The sequence below is a fragment of the Myotis nattereri genome, assembly GCF_964212035.1.
Source record: "Myotis nattereri genome assembly, chromosome: 9".
Lineage (NCBI taxonomy): Eukaryota > Metazoa > Chordata > Mammalia > Chiroptera > Vespertilionidae > Myotis > Myotis nattereri.
Window position 1 is genome coordinate 47,143,231 of NC_138084.1, and position 24,585 is coordinate 47,167,815.

Consider the following 24,585-nt stretch of genomic DNA (forward strand, 5'->3'; position numbering starts at 1 on the left):
TCTGAGCGCGGGTCTCCGTGCGGCACCTGCCTGAGCCCGGGACGGAGCCCATGCTGGAGGAGGGCTAGGCGCTGGTGCTGCTCACACGCTCTCTGCAGGTAACCTGGGTCTGGTTAACCTTTTGAGTGCCAACCAATATCCTAGGAACTATGCTAAAATTGCCAAGGCATTTTTGCTGATTTTACAGCAGTTTAGGAAAAAAATTATGAATCGCAAGTTTATTTTTACATATTCAAAAACTTAAGGAAACCTTTACTACATTGACATATTTAGTAATATCATCATCACTAATAAAACCAGACTTAGAACTGGACGCCATTTCAAAGCTTTGATAGCGCTCCCGGCACTTTTGGCGAACTCCCTGGCACTCTAGGGGTTAAAATCCAGATTCTGCTTCCTCCGCCCAACGCACTCCCAGACCATGTCAGTGCTGCTGGTACCTGGGCCATTGGGGCTGAGGCACAAGGGATGAATGGAGTTAGTTTTGTTTCCCTCGTGCCCTGATTTTTGGACAAATGACAAATCTCTCTTGACCTCGTTTTCCTCCTCTTGTAAGTAGGACATAAAAGTGGTGTCTGCCTCGTAAAGTGGTCGTGAGGATTAAAGGAGGATGCATGTACGTTACTTGATAGGTTGGTGCCAGGACCGAATAGATGTTCAATAAATAATGTTTCAGAGAAGTGAAGTGCCTTGCTGGAAGATGCCCAGCTGGTGGGCGATAGTGTCCCTCTGCTCATATGAGCACATGCCCTCCCGCAACATCACATGCCCACCGTGCGAATGCAGGGGGCACTCACATTTATATCCCAAGCTCAGTCTTCTTCTCTCACCTCTAGACCCTCTGTCCATCTGCCTCCCGGACATCTCTTAGGTGTTTCAAAGGCTGTTATAACAGATTACCACAAACGTAAAGCACAATCTGAAAACAACACAGATTTACTAGTATTTCCTGACAGTTCTGGAGATCAGAAGTCTAAAACCAGTCTCACTAGGCTCAAGTCAAGATGTTATTAGGGTTGGTTTCTTCTGAGGCTCTGAGGGGAGAATCTTTTATTTTTCAGCATTTAGAAGTAGGCCGCCTTCCTTGGCCTCTAACTTCTTGCTTCTATGGTCACATCTTTTACCTTTCTGGACTCAAATCTCCCCATGCTTCCTTCTTACAAGGACACCTGTGATTGCATCTGGGGAGCCATATGGATAATTTGAGACAATCTCCCCATCTCAAAATTCAAGTTAATCACACCTGTAAAGTTCCTTTTGCCAAATAAGGTGATAGTCACAGGATCCAGGGATTAGGACATAGGTATTTTTGAAGGTCATTATTTAGTTGGCCACACACCTCAAACTCAGTATATCCCAAATTGAACTTGTGATCTCTCAATAGTATCCACTAAGACAGTGGTCGGCAAACTCATTAGTCAACTGAGCCAAATATCAACAGTACAATACAAAGACTGAAATTTCTTTTGAGAGCCAAATTTTTTAAACTTAAACTATATAGGAAGGTACATTGTTATTAACTTAATTAGGGTACTCCTAAGCTGGCCTTTGCTAAAAACATCCTCAGTCTGATTGAGGTACATTCGCTGAGGTCGACCCCTTCCAACTCTCCCATCCACACTCGTCTTGTATACTTGTTTCGTCTATCTCCTTTCGTTCATCCTCTCTATATGTCCAAACCATCTCAACATACCTTTATCAATCCTCGACACTACATCTTCTTTCACTCCACAACGTTTTCTAAAATTAACTTAATAAGCTTTACTTAAAGTTTTAAGTCTTAGTTAAACTATAGGTATGTTGAATAAAACTTGATATCATACTTAATAATGATATTATTTATTGATAAAATTAAATTCCTTGCAATTTATCTTATAATATCCATAAAATTAAATCATGACAATGACTGACAAACACTAATGTGAACAATGGCCTTGCATCTCCTTGGAAAGTTTGGGTAAGTCAGGTTTGTATGTTGTTTTTAATTGTAGGCACGATTCCAGGTTCTCATCAATAAGACGACTTCTCAATTTACTCTTGATAAGGTTCATGCTTGAAAATGATTGTTCGCATAAATATGTAGACCCGAATAAGGAAAGAACAGCAAACACTAGTTTTTTCAGTTGATTATATGAGTCAGGATTACTATTCCAGGTGTTATAGACAATAGATATAATTTAACAGGATATAAATCCTAAGTAATTGACAGCTGTTCCCTGCTAATAACCCATCCTTATATTATAGATTATATCTCTATATAGACTCTCAGCTGTGTTTGCATGTTCTTGCTGGTATTGCCCAGGTCCTTTTATCCTTTTATTTCACAAACAAACTGTTCCCTTGGGTCAGGGTCTATATTTACTTTTTGAGCTAAGTCTATTCTTTTATTGATGCCACAAAAGGAAGTGGACAGATTTTTGGGAGAGATGAGAGTCAAGGGAGAACCAGACCCTCCAGTAAAGGGCCTTGTGGCCCAAAACATTCAAGGGAATCTGAATGTTCAAGGGTATCAAACACATTCACCCAAATATTTCTATGCTGTCTCTCACTGAATCACTTTCTTCTCTTACAGCCTTGCGTTTAGCATAGGAGACTGTACATTCAATTTCATTTCCTGGTCTAAACCCATTTACGATTAAATCCTGAGCTTGATTTTCTGAACAGCCTGACCTCCAGATACAGACGGTAATTATTTTTTTTTTAATTAAATCATTATTGTTCAGATTATTACAGTTGTTCCTCTTCCCCCACCCATAGCTCTCCTCCACCCAGTTCCCACCCCTCACTCTGCCCTTACCCCTCCCACTGTCCTCATCCATAGGTGTGTGATTTTTGTCCAGTCTCTTCCTGCACCCCTAGACCCCTTTCCCCCCAAGAATTGTCAGTCCACTCCCTTTCCATGCCCCTGGTTCTATTATATTCACCAGTTTACTCTGTTCATCAGATTTTTTATTCACTTGATTTTTAGATTCACTTGTTGATAGATATGTATTTTCTGTTCATAATTTTTATCTTTACCTTTTTCTTCTTCCTCTTCTTAAAGAATACCTTTCAGCATTTCATATAATGCTGGTTTGGTGTTGATGAACTCCTTTAGCTTTTTCTTATCTGTGAAGCTCTTTATCTGATCTTCACTTCTGAATGATAGCTTTGCTGGATAAAGTAATCTTGGTTGTAGGTTCTTGGCATTCATCACTTTGAATATTTCTTGCCACTCTCTTCTGGCCTGCATAGTTTCTGTTGAGAAATCAGCTGATAGTTGTATGGGTACTCCCTTGTAGGTAACTGACTTTTTTCTCTTGCTGCTTTTAAGATTCTCTCTTTGTCTTTTGCTCTTGGCATTTTAATTATGATGTGTCTTGGTGTGGTCCTCTTTGGATTCCTTTTGTTTGGGGTTCTCTGCACTTCCTGGACTTGTAAGTCTATTTCTTTCACCAGGTAGGGGAAGTTTTCTGTCATTATTTCTTCAAATAGGTTTTCAATATCTTGCCCTCTCTCTTCTTCTGGCATCCCTGTAATTCGGATGTTGGTACGCTTGAAGCTGTCCCAGAGGCTCCTTACACTATCTTCATATTTTTGGATTCTTTTTTCTTTTTGCTTTTCCAGTTGGGTATTTTTTGTTTCTTCATATTTCAAATCTTTGACTTGATTCTTGGGATCCTCTTGTCTGCTGTTGGATCTCTGTATATTATTCTTTATTTCAGTCAGTGTATGCTTAATTTCTAGTTGGTCTTTTTTCATATCCTTCAGGGCAGGGGTCCTCAAACTTTTTAAACAGGGGGCCAGTTCACTGTCCCTCAGACCATTGGAGGGCCGGACTATAGTTTTAAAAAAAAACTATGAAGAAATTTCTATGCACACTGCACATATCTTATTTTGAAGTAAAAAAACAAAACGGGAACAAATACAATATTTGTATTTGCATGTGGCCCGCAGGCCATAGTTTGAGGACCCCTGCTCCAGGGACTCACTAAATTTATCGGCGGTTTCCAGAAAATTATTGAAAAACCTTATAACTGTGGTTTTGAACTCTATATCCAGTCGTTTGCTTTCCTCCATTTCTGTCATTTGTGATCTGTTTCTTTGTCTCTGCATTTTGGCTGCTTCCCTTGTTGGTGGAGTGGCTTTGTGTGCTAGGTGTCCTATAGGGCCCAGTGGCTCAGCCTCCCCAATTACCTGAGGTGGACACTCTTGGTGCACCCCTTTGTGGGCTTTGTGCACAGTCTTGTGTAGTTAAGCCTTGATTGTTGTAGTTATCACTGGGAGGAATTGACCTCCAGGCCAGTTGGCTGTGAGAATCAGCTGTGTCTGCAGGGGGAGAACTTCTGTGCTGAAGACACCCTTCTGGGGCAAGACTTGCTTCAGTGGGGCTTTGGTGCTCACTGAGTCTGCCCCCTGAGTGTGTCCCTTATGGATCTGAGGAGCTGTAATCTGGATGGTTCCACTCTGACCACTGGGTACACTGGCTCTTGGATCCAAGGAGGTGCTAATTTAGCCTCTGCCTGAGGCTACCCAGCAGGAGCTATGAAGAGATCTGCAGATTCCCCTTACTTTTTGGGGGTTTGGAGGTGCCTAGATGAGGCCCAGCTGTGAAGCAATGCAAGCTGCTGTGGGGCCTTAGGCCGTCTCTTGGAAGTTCTGCATCTGTCTGGCCCAGCTGCAATTTGTTAGGTAATTTTCAGATTGCAAAGGGCCAGGGCATTCATATGCAAAAGCCTCTGCTGCAGCTTGGGTGGGGGGAGGTCTCAGGGAATCAACAGGGTGGAGCAAGCAGCTATGGCTGATCCTCAGCGCTGCCCTAAGGGCCCCGCATCTCAGTGTCCTGGTAATTGCTGCAAGCACCTCTGAGGGAAAGCAGCCCTCAAGTTCCGAGTTCTGCCTGCTTCCAGACAGTCCAGTTTCTCCCAGTATGAGTCCTGGGTCCCCAGAGACTTCCCGGAACTGGAGTTCAGAGCAGTCAGGAGCTTGTGACTCCCTCCCGATTGAAAAAGACAGTCGTGTCCTCAGGCGCCAGCCCTCTCCGCATGCACCTCCACACCTTTATATTTTACTTCAGCACCACACCTCCTCTGAGTCTCGGTATGCTTTTCTCTTTCCTTCTAGTTGTAGAATTTCCACTCAGCCAGCCTTCCTGTGGTTCTGGATGATGTCCGTTCTGTCTTTTAGTTGTATTTTTTTATATATATATATTTTTATTGATTTTTTACAGAGAGGAAGGGAGAGAGATAGAGAGCTAGAAACATCGATGAGAGAGAACCATCGATCAGCTGCCTCCTGCACATCCCCCACTGGGGATATGCCCGCAACCCAGGCACATGCCCCTGACCGGAATCGAACCTGGGACCTCCCAGTCCGCAGGCCGACGCTCTATCCACCGAGCCAAACCGGTTTCGGCTAGTTGTATTTTTGAAGTGGTTGTGCGAGGCAGCAATTTCCGGTGTTTACCTATACTGCCATCTTGGTTTTTCTCCCACTCGATGTCTTTTGATTGGAGCATTTAATCCATTTACATTTAAAGTTATTACTGAAAGGTACTTGTTTGTAGCCATTTCTACTTTTTGTGGCTGTTTTCTTTCTGAGCTTTTTATTTCTTCTTTTTACACCAGTCCCTTTAGTATTTCTTGCATTGCTGGCTTGGTGGTGATAAACTCCCTTAGCCTTTTTTTTTGTATGTGAAGCTTCTTATTTCCCCTTCAATTTTGAATGATAGCTTTGCTGGATAGAGTATGCTTGGATTCAGTCCTTTGCTTTGCATCACTTTGTAAATTTCCGTCCATTCTTTTCTGGTCTGTTGTGTTTCTGTTGAGAAATCATTTGATAATCTAATGGGAGATCCCTTGTATGTAACTTTCCATCTCTTTCTTGCAGCCTTTAAAATTCTCTCTTGGTCCTGAACATTTGCCATGGTAATTATGATGTGTCTTGGTGTGGGTCTTTTCGGGTTCACCTTGTTTGGGACTCTCTGTGCTTGTGTGATTTTTTTCTTCCCCACCTCTGGGAAGTTTTCTGATATTATTTCTTCAAATAGGTTTTCTAACCCTTGTTCCTCTTTCTGTTGTTCTGGCACCCCTATTATTTGTATGTTGTTTTGTTTCATGTTGTCCCATAGCTCCCTTAGGCTCTCCTCCTGTCTTTTAATTTTTTTCTCCAATTGCAGTTCAGTTTGGGTGTTTTGTTTCCCTGTCTTCTAATTTGCTAATTCGGTCCTCCGCTTCTCCTAGTCTACTGTTAAAGCTTTCAATGGTGTTTTTTATTACAGCTATATCATTCTTCATTTCTTCTTTGTTCTTACATAGTTTATTGATTTTTTCATCCGTTTCTTCTTGATTCTTGCATAAGTTGTTGATTTTTTCCTCCATCCGGTTTATGCATTCTAGGACCCTTAATCTGAATTCTTTTTCTGTCATGCTGCATGCCTCTGTTTCACTTAGCTGCTTTTCTGGCGCGCCCTCCTTTTCTTTCCTTTGGGGGTTTCTTTGTCTACCCATGTTTGATCTCACCGACATATCTAGATGTTGAGTCATTCAGGGGCTGCTCCTTGATGTGGCAGTGGCTCCTCGGGCTGTGGTTGCTCCTTGGGTGGTTGTGGTAGCAGCTGCTCCTCAGTTGGCAGCAGCTCCTCTGGTGGGTGCTGTTCACAGCTGTGGTGGGTCCTCTGGCTGGTGTGGGGAGGCTTCACACACAGCTGCTGTTTCTCAGACAGAGGATGTGCTGATCACAAGGCTTCTGTTCCTTGGATGGGGGCGGGCTATACACACAGCTGCTACTCCTTGAATTGGGGCAGACTGCTCACGTGGCTGCTGATCCTAGAATGGGGGCTGGCTGCACACTGCTGTTGTTCCTCTGATGTGGTGGGCTGCTTGTGGGGCTACTGCTCCTAGGACCAGCTGCTGCTCGTTGGACAGGTACAGGCTGTTGTGGCTCTGCTCCTCGGACCGGAGTGTACTGTGTAGGGCTGCCACTCCTCGGAAGTGGGCTATCTGCTTGTATGGCTGCTACTCCTCAGACCGGGATGGACTGCAGCTATTCCTCGAATGGGGCCGGGCCGCTCGCAGAACTGCTGCTCCTTGGAAGGCGGCGGTCTGCTCACACAGCTGCTGTTCCTCAGATTGGGCAAGCTGCTCGTGTGGCTGCTGCTGCTTGGGCGAGGGCAAGATGTTTGTGCAGCTGCTGCTCCTCAGACTAGTGCAGGGTGCGGGCTGTGCGCAGCTGCTGCTCCTCGGATGGGGTCAAGCTGCGCAGGGCTGCCGCTCCTCAGACATAGGAAGACTGCTCGTGCAGCCGCTGCTCCTTAGACAGGTCGGACTGCTCGCGTGGTTGCTGCTCTTCGGATGGGGAAGTGGTCTGCTCATGCAGCTACTGCTCCTTGGACAGGGGAAGGCCACAGGAGGCTGCTGCTCTTAGGCTCGAGGCAGGCTGCTCAGCAGGTTGATGCTCCCTGGACAAAAGCGCACCGCTCACATGTCTGCTGCTCACGTGGTTGAAAAAATAATGTGAAGAGAAGTAGGAAATAAAGGAACAAACAAAAAAAAAGGAGAACAAAGAAAGAAGGAAAAAAAAAAGAAAAGCTAAGAAAATAATAATAAAAAATAAAAATGAAAAATAGAAATGTCATTCCTTTGGCTGGTTTAAGATCCCAGTTTTCTGGAATGTTTGTGATTTTGTTGTTGTTGTTGTTGTTGCTGGGACTGCAGAATGAATTCTTACCATTTGCAACAGCATGGATGGAACTGGAGAGCATTATCCTAAGTGAAATAAGCCAGTCAATGAAAAAAAAACACCACATGATCTCACTCATTTATGGATAATAAAGACCATTATAAACTGATGAACAAAAATAGATACAGAGGCAGAGCAGCATCAAACAGACTGTCAAACTACAGCGGAAAGAGGGTTGGCAGGCTGGAGGGGGTGGGGTAAGAGATCAACCGAAGGACTTGTATGCATGCATATAAGCATAACCAATGGACACAAGACACTGGAGGATAGGGGAGTCTGGGGAAATGTCAAGGGGGAAAAGAAAGGAGACATATGTAATACTCTTTGTAATACTTTAAGCAATAAAAAAAAGAAAAAATTAATGTATCCTGGTGAAATCACAGATCAGCTATGACCAAAAGGCCTTACAAGTAACCAGAAAGAAAACATTGCTTACAAAAGAGTGATAATTACCTGACATCTGACATCTCTAAATGATTTCTGTAGGCCATGCTCAGGGAAGAAAAAAACATTATCAATGAAGAATTTAATTTCTGGCAGAAATATGTTTACAGAATGTAGGCAAAATATAGAACTCATTCAAAATACAATGGTGAAAAAGATCCTCCACTTCCAAACAACGAAAGAAGTGAATTAAAAACATGGTAAAGATGGAATCAAAATTCAAACTAAGTCAGAATGCTCTCCAGTTTCATCCATGCTGTTGCAAATGGTAAGAAATCTTTCTTTTTTATAGTAGCATAGTATTCCATCGTGTATATGTACCACAGTTTTCTTTTTTTTTTATCTTTAATTTCTTTATTGGTTAAGGTATAACAAATGTGTACTCATCCCCCCATTAACCTCCAACCTCCCAGGCCACTGATGCTCCCATCCCCCTGTTGTCCGTGTCCATTGGTTTGGCTTATATGCATGCTTACAAGTCCTTTGGTTGATCTCTTCTCCTTACCCCCTCTCTCCCCTACTTTCCCTCTGGGGAATGATAGTCTGATCGCTGTTTCTCTGTCTTTGGATCTGTCCCTGTTCATCAGTCTATGTTCTCTATAATCCACAAATGAGTGAGATCATGTGGTATTTATCTTTCTCTGACTGGCTTATTTCACTTAGCATAATGCTCTCCAGTTCCATCCATGCTGTTGCAAATGGCAAGAGTTCCTTCTTTTTTACAGCAGCATAGTATTCCATTGTGTAGATGTACCACAGTTTTCTAATTCACTCATCTGCTGATGGGCACTTAGGCTGTTTCCAAATCTTAGCTATGGTGAATTTTGCTGCTATGAACATAGGGGTGCATATATCCTTTCTGATTGGTGTTTCTGGTTTCTTGGGATATATTCCTAGAAGTGGGATCACTGGGTTAAAATGGGAGTTCCATTTTTACTTTTTTGAGGAAATTCCATACTGTTCTCCACAGTGGCTGCACCAGTCTGCATTCCCACCAGCAGTGCAGAAAGGTTCCTTTTTCTCCACATCCTCTCCAACACTTGTTGTTTGTTGATTTGTTGATGATAGCCATTCTGACAGGTGTGAGATGATACCGCATTGTTGTTTTGATTTGCATCTCTCGTATAATTAGTGACTTTGAGCATGTTTTCATATTTCTTTCAGCCTTCCGTATGTCCTCTTTCCAAAAATGTCTATCTAGGTCCCTTGCCCATTTTTTGATTGGATTGTGTATCTTCCTATTGGTAAGTTTCATGTGTTCCCTGTAAATGTTGGAGATTAAACCCTTATCGGTGATATCATTGGCAAATATGTTCTCCCATGTAGTGGGTCTTCTTGTTGTTTTGTTGATGGTTTCCTTTGCTGTGCAAAAGCTTTTTATGTTGATGTAGTCCCATTTGTTTATTTTCTCTTTAGTTTCCTTTGCCCTAGGAGCAGTATCAGAAGAAATTCCTTCGGCATATGTTTGCGATTTCGCTGCCTTTGGATTCCTCTAGTATTTTTATGGTTTCCCGTTTTATGTTTAAGTCCTTTATCCATTTTGAGTTTATTTTTGTGTATGGTGTGAGTTGGTGATCTAGTTTCATCTTTTTGCATGTATCTGTCCAATGTTCCCAACACCATTTATTAAAGAGACTGTCTTGACTCCATTGTATGCTCTTGCCTCCTTTGTCGAATATTAATTGGGCATAGTGGTTTGGGTCAATTTCTGGGTTCTCTATTCTATTCCATTGATCTATATGTCTGTTCTTGTGCCAGTACCAAGCTGTTTTAAGAACAGTGGCTTTGTAATACAGTTTGATATCTGGTATTGAGATCCCACCTACTTTGTTCTTTCTCAGGATTGCTGCAGCTATTCAAGGTCTTTTTTTAATTCCAGATGAATTTTTGGAACGTTTGTTCTAGATCAGTGAAATATACTGTTGGTAATTTAATGGGGATTGCATTGAACCTCCAGATTGCTTTGAGTAGTATAGATATTTTGATGATGTTGATTCTACCAATCCATGAACACAGTATGTTCTTTCATCTGTTTATGTCTTCCTCTATCTCTTTTTTCAGTGTCCTGTAGTTTTTCGCATATAAGTCTTTTACTTCCTTAGTTAAGTTTATTCCTAGGTATTGTAATTTTTTTGGTGCGATGGTAAATGGGATTGTTTTTTTAGTCTCACTTTCTGTAAGTTAACTATTGGTGTAAAGAAATGTCATGGATTTCTTGGCATTAATTTTGTATCCTGCTACATTGCCAAATTCATTTATTAAGTCTAATAATTTTTTGATGGAGTCTGTAGGATTTTCTATGTACAGTATCTGTCATCTGCAAATAAGGACAGTTTTACCTCTTCTTTTCCAATTTGGATGCCTTTTGTTTCTTCTTCTTGTCTGATCACAATGGCTAGTACTTCCAGTACTATGTTGAACAGGAGTGGTGAGAAGGGACATCCCTGTCTTGTTCCTGTTCTTAGGGGAAATGGTTTTAGTTTTTGTCCATTGATTATGATGTTGGCTGTGGGTTTGTCATATATAGCTTTTATTATGTTGAGATATGATCCTTCTATTCCTACCTTGCTGAGAGTTTTTATCAAGAAAGGGTGTTGGATTTTGTCAAATGCTTTTTCTGCATCAATTGATATGACTATGTGATTTTTATCTCTCAATTTGTTTATGTGAAATATCACATTTACTGATTTGTGGATATTGTACCATCCTTGCATCCCCGGGATAAATCCTACTTGATCATGGTGAATGATCTTTCTGATGTATTGCTGGATCCGATTTGCTAGAATTTTGTTGAGTATTTTGGCATCTGTGTTCATGAGGGATATAGGATTATAATTATCTTTCATTGTGTTGTCTTTATCTGGTTTTGGTATTAGGGTGATGCTGGCTTCATAGAATGAGCTGGCAAGTATTCCTATTCTTGAATTTTTTTGAATAGTCTGAGGAGGATAGGTTTTATTTATTTTATTTTTAAAAAATATATATTTTTGATTTCAGAGAGGAAGGGAGAGGGAGAGAGAGATAGAAACATCAATGATGAGAGCGAATCATTGATTGGCTGCCTCCTGCAAGCCCGCCACTGGGGATCAAGCCCGCAACCTGGGCATGTGCCCTTGACTGGAATCAATCCTGGAACCTTCAGTCTGTAGGCCGACGCTCTATCCACTAAGACAAACCAGTTAGGGCAGGAGGATAGGTTTTAGTTCTTCCTTGAATGTTTGATAAAACTCCCCTGTGAAGGCGTCTGGCCCTGGGCTTTTGTTTGCTGGAAGCTTTTTGATGACTGCTTCAATTTGTTCCATAGTTATTGGCCCATTGAGGTTTTTAGAATCTTCCGGATTGAGTTTTGGAAGATTGTATTTTTCTAGGAATATGTCCATTTCCTCCATGTTTTCTAGTTTGTTAGAGTAGAGTTGTTCATAGTATTTTTTTTTTTATTGCTAAAAGTATTACAAAGGGTATTACATATGTGTCCTTTTTTTTCCCCCCACCCTTAACAATCCCCTGGCCGCCCCTACCCTCCAGTGTCTTATGTCCATTGGTTATGCTTATATGCATGCATACAAGTCCTTCGGTTGATCTCTTACCCTCATCCCTCCTTCCCCCCAACCCTCCCCGGCCTTCCTGCTGCAGTTTGACAATCTGTTTGAGGCAGCTCTGCCTCTGTATCTATTGTTCAAAAGTTTATAATGGTCTCTATTATCCATGAATGAGTGAGATCATGTGGTATTTTTCCTTCATTGACTGGCTTATTTCACTTAGCATAATGCTCTCCAGCTCCATCCATGCCGTTGCAAATGGTAAGAGTTCCTTCTTTTTTTACAGCAGCATAGTATTCCATCGTGTAGATGTACCACAGTTTTCTAACCCATTCATCTACTGATGGGCACTTAGGCTGTTTCCAGATCTTAGCTATGGTGAATTGTGCTGCTATGAACATAGGGGTACATATATCCTTTCTGATTGGTGTTTCTGGTTTCTTGGGATATATTCCTAGAAGTGGGATCACAGAGTCAAATGGGAGTTCCATTTTTACTTTTTTGAGGAAACTCCACACTGTCTTCCATAGTGGCTGCATCTCATAGTATTTTTTAACAATTCCTTGAATCTTTGTGGGGTCTGTTGTTATTTCCCCTCTTTCATTTCTGATTTTGTTTATTTGAGTCCTCTCTCTCTGCTTCTTGGTGATCCTGGCTAGAGGCTCATCAATCTTGTTTATTCTTTCTGAGAACCAGCTCTTGGTTTCATTGATCTTTTGTATTTTTTTTTTTTGGTCTCTATGCCATTTGTTTCTGCTCTGATCTTTATTATATCCTTCCTTCTGCTCACTCTGGGGTTTTCTTGTTGCTCTCTTTCTAATTCTTTGAGATGTAGAGTTAGATGATTTACTACCATTTTTTCTTGTTTGTTGAGATAGGCCTGTAGAGCTATAAACTTCCCTCTCGGGACTGCTTTCATTGTGTCCCAAAGGTTTTGGATTGTTGTGTTTTCATTGTCATTAGTTTCCAGGATGCTTTTAATTTCTTCTTTAATCTCATTGGTAACCCAATCAATATTTAATAACATGCTATTCAGCTTCCAAGTGTTTGAGTATTTTGGGTTGTTTATATTGTAGTTTATTTCTAATATTATGCCGTTGGGGTCTGAGAAGATGCTTGGTATGATTTCAATCTTCTTGAATTTGGGGAGACTTTGTTTGTGACCCAATATGTGGTCTATTTTCGAAAATGTCCCATGTGCACTTGAGAAGAACATATATTCTGTGGCTTTGGGGTGAAATGTTCTGAAGATGACAGTTAAGTCCATCTGATCTTCCAGAAGCTGGTCCACCCTTGCTGCTTGACACAGTCACTGCAGGGAAGAAACATCTGCACAGCTTATGTTTCAAGGGACCTGGCATATATGGCATATGTTTGCTCTCCCTCTTAACGCTGTGTGTTTTAAACAGGACCACCTCCCCGAGAAAGGTTGTTTTCCCAGGTGAGGATTTTCCCCTGGAGTTAGGGAGGGAATAAAACCCCTTAACTAAGTGCCAGGCAGGCAATTAATCACTTTAACTACGAACAATCACGTTTAAGCTACATAATCTTTACTTAGGATAATCTCCTTCAGTTATTCCCTTGTAGTTTAATAGAACAATAGAGTAACCTTGGAATGGAGATAAGAAACGCCCTAACCTTTGAAATAGATTTGATAGGATTAAAATAAACTGGTATAAATACAGATGCAACAAGACAAATAAACGCGGAACCTGGTTGGAGTTCCTGGCTAGAACCTGGCTAGAGAACCTGGCTAGGCTGCTGAACGCTCTCTCTGTGTCATTCCTTCTGGGGTTGGATCCCAACACTGATCTAGTAAGTCATTTAGGATTGCTATTTCTTTGCTGAATTTTTGTCTAGAGGATTTATCCAGTGATGTCTGTGCTGTATTAAAGTCCCCTACTATGATTGCATTGTTGTCGATCTCTCCTTTGGTATCTTCCAGGAGTTCCTTTTTTATGTATTTGGGTGCTCCTGCATTGGGTGCATATATGTTTATCAGGGTTATATCCTCTTGTTGTATCGATCCCTTTAGTATTATGAAGTGGCCTTCCTTATCTCTTGTTAAGGCCTTCACTTTGAGGTCTATTTTGTCCAATATAAGTATTGCTACCCCAGCTTTTTTTTCATTTCCATTTGCCTGAAAGATATTTTTTCCATCCCTTCACTTTCAGTCTGTGTGAGTCCCTTGTTCTGAGGTAGGTATCTTGTAGACAGCATATTTTGGGTCACGTTTTTTTATCCATTCAGCCACTCGATGTCTTTTGATTGGAGCATTTAGTTCCTTTACGTTTAAAGTCATTATTGAAAGGTACTTGCTTGTAGTCATTTCTATTTTTATGCCTGTGTTCTTTCTTACCTTCTTATTTCTTCTTACAGCATTCCCTTTAGCATTTCTTGCATTGCTGGCTTGGTAGTGATAAACTCCCTTAGCCTTTTTTTGTCTGCAAAGCTCCTGATTTTCCCTTCAATTTTGATTGATAGGCTTGCCAGATAGAGTATTCGTGGATTCAATCCTTTGCTTTGCTACACTTTGTATACCTCCATCCATTCCCTTCTAGCTTGATGTGTTTCTGATGAGAAATCATTTGATAATCTGATGGGGGATCTTTTGTAGGTAACTCTCTGTCTCTCTCTCGCAATCGTTAAGATTCTCTCTTTGTCGTGTACATTTGCCATCATTATAATGACGTTTCTTTTTTCTTCTTTTTTTTAAATAATTAAACCTTTATTGTTCAGATTATTACATTTGTTCCTCTTATTTTTCCCCCCTATAACTCTCCTCCTTCCAGTTCCCACCCCACCCTCCGCCCTCACTCCCCACCCACTGTCCTCATCCATAGGTGCACGATTTTTGTCCAGTCTTTTCCCGCATCTCCCACACCCCTTTCCCCCGCAAGAATAGTCAGTCCATTCCCTTCCTATGTCCCTGATTCTATTATAATCAACAGTTCATTCTGTTCATCAGATTATTCATTCACTTGATTCTTAGATTCACTTGTTGATAGATGCATATTTGTTGTTCATAATTTGTATCTTTACCTTTTTCTTCTTCCTCTTCTTAAAGGATACCTTTCAGCATTTCATATAATACTGGTTTGGTGGTGATGAACTCCTTTAGCTTTTCCTTATCTGTGAAGCTCTTTATCTGACCTTCAATTCTGAATGATAGCTTTGCTGGATAAAGTAATCTTGGTTGTAGGTTCTTGGCATTTATCACTTTGAATATTTCTTGCCATTCCCTTCTGGCCTGCAAAGTTTCTGTTGAGAAATCCTCTGACAGTCGTATGGGTATTCCCTTGTAGGTAACTGAGTTTCTTTCTCTTGCTGCTTTTAAGATTCTCTCTTTGTCTTTTGCTCTTGGCATTTTAATTATGATGTGTCTTGGTGTGGTCCTCTTTGGATTCCTTTTGTTTGGGGTTCTCTGCGCTTCCTGGAGTTGTAAGTCTATTTCTTTCACCAGGTGGGGGAAGTTTTCTGTCAATATTTCTTCAAATAAGTTTTCAATATCTTGCTCTCTCTCATCTTCTGGCACTCCTATAATTCGGATGTTGGTACGCTTGAAGCTGTTCCAGAGGCTCCTTACACTATCTTCATATTTTCGGATTCTTTTTTCATTTTGCTTTTCTGGTTGGGTGTTTTTTGCTTCCTCGCATTTCAAATCTTTGACTTGATTCTTGCGCTCCTCTGGTCTGCTGTTGGGAGTCTGTATATTATTCTTTATTTCAGTCGGTGTATGCTTAGTTTCCAGTTGGTTCTTTATCATAACATGAAGGGTCTCATTAGATTTCTTGTAGATCTCATTAAGTTTATCGGCGGCTTCTAGACAGTTCTTGAGAGACCTTAAAAGTGTGGTTCTGAACTCTATATCCTCCATGGACAATTTTGTCCTGTTTCTTTGTCTCTGCATTTTTTATGCTTTCTTGGTGCACCCCCTAGTGGTCTTTGTGCGCAGTCTTGTTGTAGTTAAGCCTTGATTGTTGTAGTTGATACTGGGGGGATTTGACCTCCAGGCCAACTGGCTGTGAGAGTCATCTGTGTCTGCAGTGGGAAAACTTCTGTCCTCTGGGGAGGTGCTAATCTAGCCTTTGCCATAGGCTATCCGGCAAATGGCTCTGTGCAGGGCTTGGGCAGGGCGAGTCGCACGGGATCAACAGGGCGGGCGGAGGGAGCAGTTATGGCTGCTCTCAGTCCCGTTCCCAGAGGCTCTGCCTCTCAGAGTCCCAGCAACCGCTGCAAAACTCAGAGAGAAAGCTGCCCTCGTGTTCCGACCGATGCCAGACAGTCCCGCTTCTCCCGTTTGAGTCTGGGTCCCTAGAGACTCGCCCAGAACTGGAGCTCAGAACCTGAGCCTCCCTCCCGATTGAAAACGACAACCGTGCCCTCAGCCACCAGCCCGCTCCGCGCGCACCTCCGCACCTTTGTATTTTCCGCACTGCGCCTCCTCTGAGCCTCAGTATGCTGTTCTCTTTCCTTCTAGTTGAAGAATTTCCCCTCAGCCAGCTTTCCTGTTGTTCTGGGTGATGTCCGTTCCGTCTTTTAGTTGTATTTTTGAAGTGGTTGTTCGAGGCAGCAAACTCCGGTGTTTACCTATGCTGCCATCTTGGTTCTCTAAAACTAATGACGTTTCTTGGTGTGGGTCTCTTGGGGTTCATCTTGCTTGGGACTCTCTGTACTTGTGTAACTTTTTTCTTCCCCATATCAGGGAAGTTTTCTGTCATTATTTCTTCAAATAGATTTTCTAATCCTTGCTGCTCTTCTTGTCCTTCTGGCTGCCCTATTATGCCTGTGTTACTTCATTTCATGTTGTCCCAAAGCTCCCTTAGGCTCTCCTCCTGCTTTTTAATTTTTTTCTCCAGTTGCTGTTCAGATTGAGCTTGTTTCTCTACCTTATCTTCTAGCTCACTAATTCAGTCCTCTGATTCTTCTAGTCTACTGTTGAAACCTTCCATGGTGTTTTTAATTGTAGCTATATCACTTTCATTTCTTCCTGATTCTTGCATAGGTTGTTGATTTTCTCATCCATCCGGTGAATGAATTGTACAACCATTATTCTGAATTCTTTTTCTGTCATGTTGCATGCTTCAATTTCATTAATTTCCTTTCTTGGTGACTCCTCATTTTCTTTTCTCTGGGGATTTTGTTATCTCCCCATTCTGACTATCTCCAGATGGTTCAAACGTCGAGTTGCGTGGGCCTGGGCCGTGTGCAGTGGCAGCTTTGCACCACCCTAGTTGCACTGAAGAGCTCTGACACTAAGATGTGTGGTTGTGGTGGGTTGGTGGGAACCAGGATCGCTCAGAGTCAGCATTACCAGTGCTCAATGTGGCCTCGTGTGCGCACTTAGAATCAGGGACCCTGTCTGCACTGTGCTGAAACCCCCCTGGAGTGTGTTGAAAATCAGAGCCCCCTAGCGTTCACCAGGAGTCAGAGTTCCCCAAGAATCCAGTATCAGAGTCTCTGTTGCTTCGCGTGGCCTCGCATTGAGAATCAGGGTCCCTGTATGCACATGCACCAATAATTGGAGTCACTGGTTGTGTGAATGCACAGGGAATCAGGGATCCCAGGTGCAGGTGATAGGAAACATAGTCAAGTCACTGGTGCTTGGTGCTGCCTCCCGCCTGGAGAGTCGGGGTCCCGGGGCCCGTGCTGTGGGGAACAAGTTCCCAGTGTTCGTGCATTAGCTCCTGGGCTAAGATTCCTGTAGCCCGTGCTGCGGGGAGCAAGTTCGCAGTGTTCGCGTGCTTCCAGGCTAAGATTCCTATAGCAGCACTGAGGCCTGGGTGAGGGGTGGGTCTATCAGTTACTATGGCGCTGCCCGTGAGCCTGCGGGGAAGGGGGTGGGCTCCATTACTCACAGAGATCTGCCGCTGGGATGTCTGGATTCTTGGTGTCCGTGTGTCTATAGCTGTGGTCACAGGTCTCTGTCCCCAGTGGCTGCAGGGTCCTGGTTTGCGTCTGAGACCAGACTGTGTGGCACTGAGACCAGAATCCTAGTCTCAAGCTGCTCTGTTTCTCAAGATGGTGTGGTCTCTGTGCCTGCGCTGGCCACCTACTAGTATCCACGCTGAGAGCAGGGCTCCACTGTCTAAAACTGCCCGGTTTAGCAGCCCCTTAGAAGACCTGCAGAATCTAGCTGTCCCTAGCTCATACACACACACACACACACCACGTATCCACACACTCCTCTATCACTCCCTCGTGCTCTCACACTCTCCCCTTCCCTACCTTCCTGCCAGTCACCATCTTTCCACGTCCTCTTTTCTTTTGTTAATCCTCAACTGAGGATATATTTTCCACTGATTTTTAGGGAGAGTACAGGGGAGGACAGAAGGAGGGGAGTGAAACACAACAATTGGTTGCCGGCCCAAATGGGGCCAGTAATTGCACCAGCAACCCAAGTACCTGCCTTTGACTGTGAATCAAACTTATGACCCGTCCATGCACAGGGCAATGCTGTAACTACAGAGAACACCGGCCATGGTGTAAAGCCCACTTCATTTTAACATGAAACATAGATTTAGTTCAATTGTCTTGTGTAGGTGTTTAGCTCTTATTCAATAAGATGAGCTCCAGGTACATTCTAAAATTCTGGAGAATTACACAGAAAGAGCATCACAGGTGGCTTCTTCAATACACCACGAGGGAGCTTACATCTAAGTGTAAGGTCTTTACAGATAATTAACAAGGTTTTATACAGAAAATGGTTTTATGGAGTGGGAAAAGTAGTGAGGATGGAGAAAATATAGTAAACAGCAAACTTTAGTTTTATTCATGAGGGTCCTATTTCAAGAATGAGATGAATCCTGAAGAAAATATTTTTTTCTATGTGAATTTCTAGAGTCCATTTAAATGCACCTGACATTTCCATGTTCAGTACCCACATTTCTACTCAATATTTAATTGATTATATCCAGACATAACTTCTGAATGCACACTGTGTATAATGTTGCTGTTCTCATTCTCAATGCATGATTCACAGGGAGATAAGAGGACTATTCTCTGCATTTGGGGACCCAGTGGTTTGTCCAACTGTGCATAATAGATATTCTGCCACTTGGGAGAGGGGTAAAATGTAGACTATACTGGTTGCAGTTTTGAAATACTTCTATCATTAAATTTATCATTTTCATTTTCTATGAAGTTAGCAGTCAAATACAGGAAAGACAATGGGTAAAAAATGCCATTAAAAAGGTCCAGTTGCATTTTCATAAAATTTTCAAATGAGCTAATCTGGAGTAAGGCTGCTTGCTTTTTAATCTTCGGGCTATTTAATTGTCACGAATAGCTTGAAAGTGCTAATCCAGTACTAAGAAATTAAGCTGGATTTTCTTAGCTAGTAGTTTATGCTAACACTTAACATTTTATATCCATTTCCTTCTGAAAATGGTTTTTTTTTTTTTCACTTCCATTGAGGACTCTGACCCCTGAAAGAACTAACTCTGTGTAATTCTAATGGTGATGTAAGTGGGATCAACTCTAAAGTGTAGGGTTTAAAACAACAGGGGAAAAATAAAGACAGTAATGAGCACGAGAGCCTCCAAACTTGGGTGCAGGGAGTACAGTTAGCATGAAAGGAAAAACATCCGTCAGGGTGTTGGGCAACAGGAATCCAGACTCATCTTCTCTCTTCACTGGACATGAGACCTTAGGCCACCTAGCAACCCTTTCTGAGTCTCAGTTTACAGCACTGAAAGTGGAGTCAGTAGCTTGAACTTATGAAATAAAAAATCAATCTGCTCTCCTATGCAATTTGCTCTTACACCTCGAGTCATTCTTTATCAAGTATTTCTGTCATGTGTCCAGCTCAGGCACAGTGCCCATGAGGGAATTTACAGCTGCAGCTTTAATCAGCAGATTTGCTAAATGGCAGAGGAGATCTCATAAATGTACCCTCTTTTAGATATAATCACCTGATTTGGGAAGAGTGATAATAAGACATCTCTTCTCCTGAAGAGTATCAAGAGCTGAGTGGGGGCAGTAGTAACTGCTGCCATGTCATTGGCTACTCAAAGCACAGCATTCAAATATTTTGCTTCTGGCTACATCAGCTAAAGATAAATGAAAGCCAATCATTTTTTATCTGACTTGGTTGTCAGCAGTACAAATGCATCAGAATGCTACTAACTTCTCTATGCAACTGACTGTAGAAGATAGCTTTTCTGAAAGATAGCTTGACTTGACTTTGGAAAGATGATAATTTGAGTTCCCTAAATTGAAATAATATAGGCTATGCATAAAATGTACTATCTTTGAGCTTAATAACTTTTGAGCTTAATAACTTTTCTTCATTTATTATAAAATATTACATACAGAAAAAATGAATAAAATACATGTGGCCTAATAACTATAAAGTGAAAACCCAAGAAACAAACATTCAAAGCCAGAAATAAGACTTTTCCAGCACCTCAGAATAATGTCAATCTACTAAATTGTTTTGATATTGAATATCATGATTACAAGACCGTTTATAATAAGCATGCAATAAGGGCAGTTTTGTTCAAACACCTTAGTCTTATTGGGTTATTCACTACTACTGTCCATCTCTCTTAGGGTTTCCTCATTATCATGTAGAAGATATCTAGAACATCTTTTAAATTTCCGTTCTACGTGTGGCTCTGAATTAGTCTGATCATGACAGGCATCTAAATGGTAATTTGAATGGTGAAGAGCACTAATGACAAGCACAGTTTCTCTTGATGCAGAAAAAATACAATTTGCATGGGTACTGTGGGTGATCAGAGGATTTGGGTATGAGATGAGGTCTGTGATAGGAATCCCATTCATCGAGTATTTCAGGTTCTGCCTCCTTTCACATGGTGTGGTGACACTTTGAAATCATGTGAGACAATGTGATTGGCTCCAAGCAATGAATTGTAAACAAAACGATTTGTATGACGAAGCATTTGATTGCTTTTGAGAGTTCTCTTTTCCCCTCTGTTGTAGCTGGTGTTGCTCAAGAGAGTTGCTGCTCTGAAGCTTGGTTGGCTGACTGATTACCATGGGCCCTGCATGTGTCATGAGCAGGAAACAAATAGGAGCTATTTTTGGTAGACAGAATAATGTCTTCCCAAAGATGTCCATGTCCTAATTCCTGGAACCTGTTACTCTACGTGGCTAAAGAGATTTTGCAGATACGGTCAAGTTAAGGACCTTGAGACTGGGTTATATTATCTTGGATTATCTGGGTTGGCCTTTTGTATTTGCAAGGGTCCTCGAAATGTTAATGGAGCAAAGGTTGGAATGATGTGATTGCTGGCTTCGAAGGTATAGGATGAGGCCAAGGGATTCAGGTGGCTTCTAGAAACTGGAAAAGGGAAGGAAGTAGATTTTCCCCTTGAGCCTCCAGAAGGAGTTCAACCCAGTGTAACCCATTGCAGACCTCTGACCTCCTGAACTCTAAGATAATAAAACTGTTATTTTTAGCCACTAAGTTTGTAGTAGTTTGCTAGAGCAGCAATAGAAAATGAATATAGCCTGACCGGTTTGGCTCAGTGGATAGAGTGTTGGCCTGCGGACTGAAGGGTCCCAGGTTTGATTCTGGTCAAGGGCATGTACCTTGGTTGTGGGCACATCCTCAGTGGGGGGCGTGCAGGAGGCAGCCGATTGATGTTTTTCTCTCATCGATGTTTCTAACTCTCTATCCTTTTCCCTTCCTCTCTGTAAAAGATCAATAAAATATATTTTTTTAAAAATAAAATGAATATACTATTTTAAGCCATTTGAGGCTTGAGATTATTTATTACAGCACCATAACCTAGTCTATCTTGACTGATATAATTCTCCCTTATCTTTTTTTATGGTCAAAATTAGCATTAAGGAAATGTACTTTAAAATTCAAGTGGTGTTTCCTTCCCCCAAACAGTATTTATAATCTTCAAGTTGTCCTCTTCCTATATTTTGGGGGGAGGGATGTGAATCAGAGGATAGATAACATTTTGGATAATTGTCTACATATTTTCTATAGTATATTGGAATATAATCTAAAATGCAATAGAGAACCTGTCTTGAAGAATTGTCAGATGCAGCCTGGCTGTCGTGGCTCAGTGATTGAGCGTTGATCAATGAACCATGGGGTCACAGTTCAATGATCAATGAACCAGGAGGTCACAGTTCAATTCCAGTCGGGGCACACGCCTGGGTTGTGGATTTGATCCCCAGTGGGGGGATGTACAGGAGGCAGCCAATCAATCAATGGTTCTCTCTTATCATTGATGTTTTTCTCTTTTTCCCTCTCACTTTCTGTCTGAAATAAATAAGAATATATTAAAGAATTGTTAGATGTTATTTTAGAATGTCTGTTTTGTTCTCACTCTTCTTTGGTTTATGAAATGTAGAATGAATTTTCCTGCCTATGGATAAAAATAGAAAGGTATAACCCATAGATACCATGCAGGAGATAAACTAGCAGTCACTTTATTAACAAGTTTATTTGGTGACAGTGTATTCTTTTTTCCAGAAGACCCCAGCGGTTCCAGGAGACCTGCAGCTTCCCCCAAGTCAGAGGGGCCCAGTTCGCCTTCAGAGAGCAAAGAAAATAAAAACTCAAGGAGCATCTGTTAAAAAGAAAAACTCTTTTGCATACAAATAGGAAAATCAGAAATTCTCCAGTAGAAACGAGGGAATGATGACATCTGAGGGTCTGGTCCAAGAAGAGACAAAAGTTCTGAAACTTAAGACAAAAATGGCTGATAAAGAAAATGTGCAAAGACCTACAAGGAGCAAAAATAACGTAACAATGGGAAACAATTGTATTCCGTTAAAACCTTCTAATGAATTAACCAATTCAACTATAGCCACTGATACATGTAACTTGGAGAATAATAATCAAACTCTGCAGTTGTTACTAATTACAAATGATCGCCAAGGTCAACATATGACATTAAGCCAAACGTTTCACATTAAAAACAATAACAAAAAGAAACAAGTGACTACAGAAAAACCAAAGGAAGATGCTAACGTGCTCAAGAAACCTGTGCCTGGATCTTATCGTGGCCAAATTGTTCAATCTAAGGTTAATTCATTTAGAAAACCTGTACAAGTCAGAGATGAGCATTCTGCAAGAACAAAGAAACCTTCAACTCCTATCTCTAAGGCCACAAAACCTCAGCCTATAAACACCAGCAGTGTAACAGCAAAAAGTCACAGAGCCTCAAATATGATGACAATGACTACATTTGTGAGGGCTACATCTCAGAATGAACAACTTTTACGTCCTCCTATTAGAAGTCACCACAGTAATACTCATAATACCCAGGACTCCCTGAAACAAGGCGTTGCCAGTGTTACAGTTCAGAAAGGGTCTCATGAGAAAGAATTACTGCAATTAAAAACAGTTTTATCTAGTGTCAAAACCATTTCTTCTCAGGAAGTAAAAAGAAATAAGACAGTATCAAGAAGCATCACATCTGAAATGATAGCCAGGCCTGCTTCATCTTCTAATATCAAACAGATAGGAAAGTCAAAAACCATTGAACAGTGCAGGCATACTATAGCAAAAGCAACTATCAATAGAAGGGCTCTGCCCAAAGAAACAGTAGAAGAAAGAAAAGCTCATCTGAGTGAGTGGAGAGCTAGCAAAGGAAAAATGTTGAAAAGGCCTCCTAGCTCAGTAATAACCCAGCCTAAACCTGAAGGACAGAATGAAAAACCAGTTGGGTCATTTTGGACTACCCTGGCAGAAGAAGATGAACAAAGATTACTTAGTGAAAAAGTAAACAAGACATTTTCTGAATGCCTAAACCTGATTAATGAGGGATGCCCCAAAGAAGAAGTATTAAACATACTGAGTGACCTGATTAAAAATATTCCAGATGCCAAAAAACTTGTTAAGTATTGGATATGCCTTGCACGTCTTGAACCACTCACAAGTTCTATCGAAAATATTATCTCAATCTTTGAGAAGGCCATTCTGGCAGGAGCTCAGCCTATTGAAGAAATGCGACATGCAATTGCAGATATTCTAACAATGAAGAGTAAAAAAAAAGTTAAATTTGGAGAAAATCCTGAGGAGGCTTGTGCAACCAAGGAAAAAATCCAAGAAGTCAACATTGAAGATATTGATGTTAATCTAGAGTCAGGAAAACCTGAAATGGAAAATAAACATCATAGAAATGTGGTATTTCAAGATTGTAAAAAAGAGCGAGTACACAAAACAAAAGATCCAACCAATGATGTTAAAACCCCCGACAAAGAAACTAGGGAGGATTGCTTAATTAAATATATTGTGTCTACTACACCATACTTGCAAAGTGTAAAAAAGAAGATGCAGTTTGACGAAATAAACTCTACATCTAAAAAGCTCAAATTTCTAACACCAGTTAGACGTTCTCAGCGACTTCAAAACAAGACTTCTAAATTGCCTGATATGTTAAAAGACCATTATCCTTGTGTGTCTTCATTGAAACAGTTAACAGAGTTGGAGGATGAAACTGATGCTTTTATCTGCCGCCCTAATGCAGCACTGTGCCGGATGTATTTGGAGACTGAAACAACAGAAGACAAATGAAGCTATGATAAGACCTAAGGATTTTATTATTCCTGGGGTGTTTGTTGTAGGTTCATATGTATTAGTTCAGGAGTTGGCCATGTTACCTAAGTATTCATGGCAGTAAACTTCTTTATAATATTCACATCTATGTTCTTTTAATATAATTAATAAATGTCATTCTATTTTCAATGGTATTTCTAAAATAACTACTAGTTAAGTTTTTATATTACAAAACAAGTTTAACTGTTAAATAATGTCTCCTGAAACATGGGGCAAAGGGAGGCAAGGGGGGGCAAAGGGGCAAGGGGGAGGCAAAGGGGCCCCTTTTTTTGATAAAAGTTTTTCTTATTTTTGTTAAAATTTTTTTATTGATTAAGTTATTACATATGTGTC

At 41.2% G+C, this 24,585-nt stretch overlaps 1 protein-coding gene across 1 annotated transcript; it reads left to right on the forward strand.

Annotated features, from left to right (window-relative positions):
• Positions 1-22,170: 22,170 nt before the first annotated feature.
• On the forward strand, positions 22,171-24,210 carry LOC308525605 (cytoskeleton-associated protein 2-like; the record flags this gene model as incomplete). Its single annotated transcript, XM_081100372.1, has 1 exon — positions 22,171-24,210. The coding sequence occupies exon 1, from the start codon at positions 22,327-22,329 to the stop codon at positions 24,208-24,210; it is 1,884 nt and encodes a 627-aa protein (XP_080956498.1). The 5' UTR covers positions 22,171-22,326.
• Between the last annotated feature and the right edge of the window lie 375 nt (positions 24,211-24,585).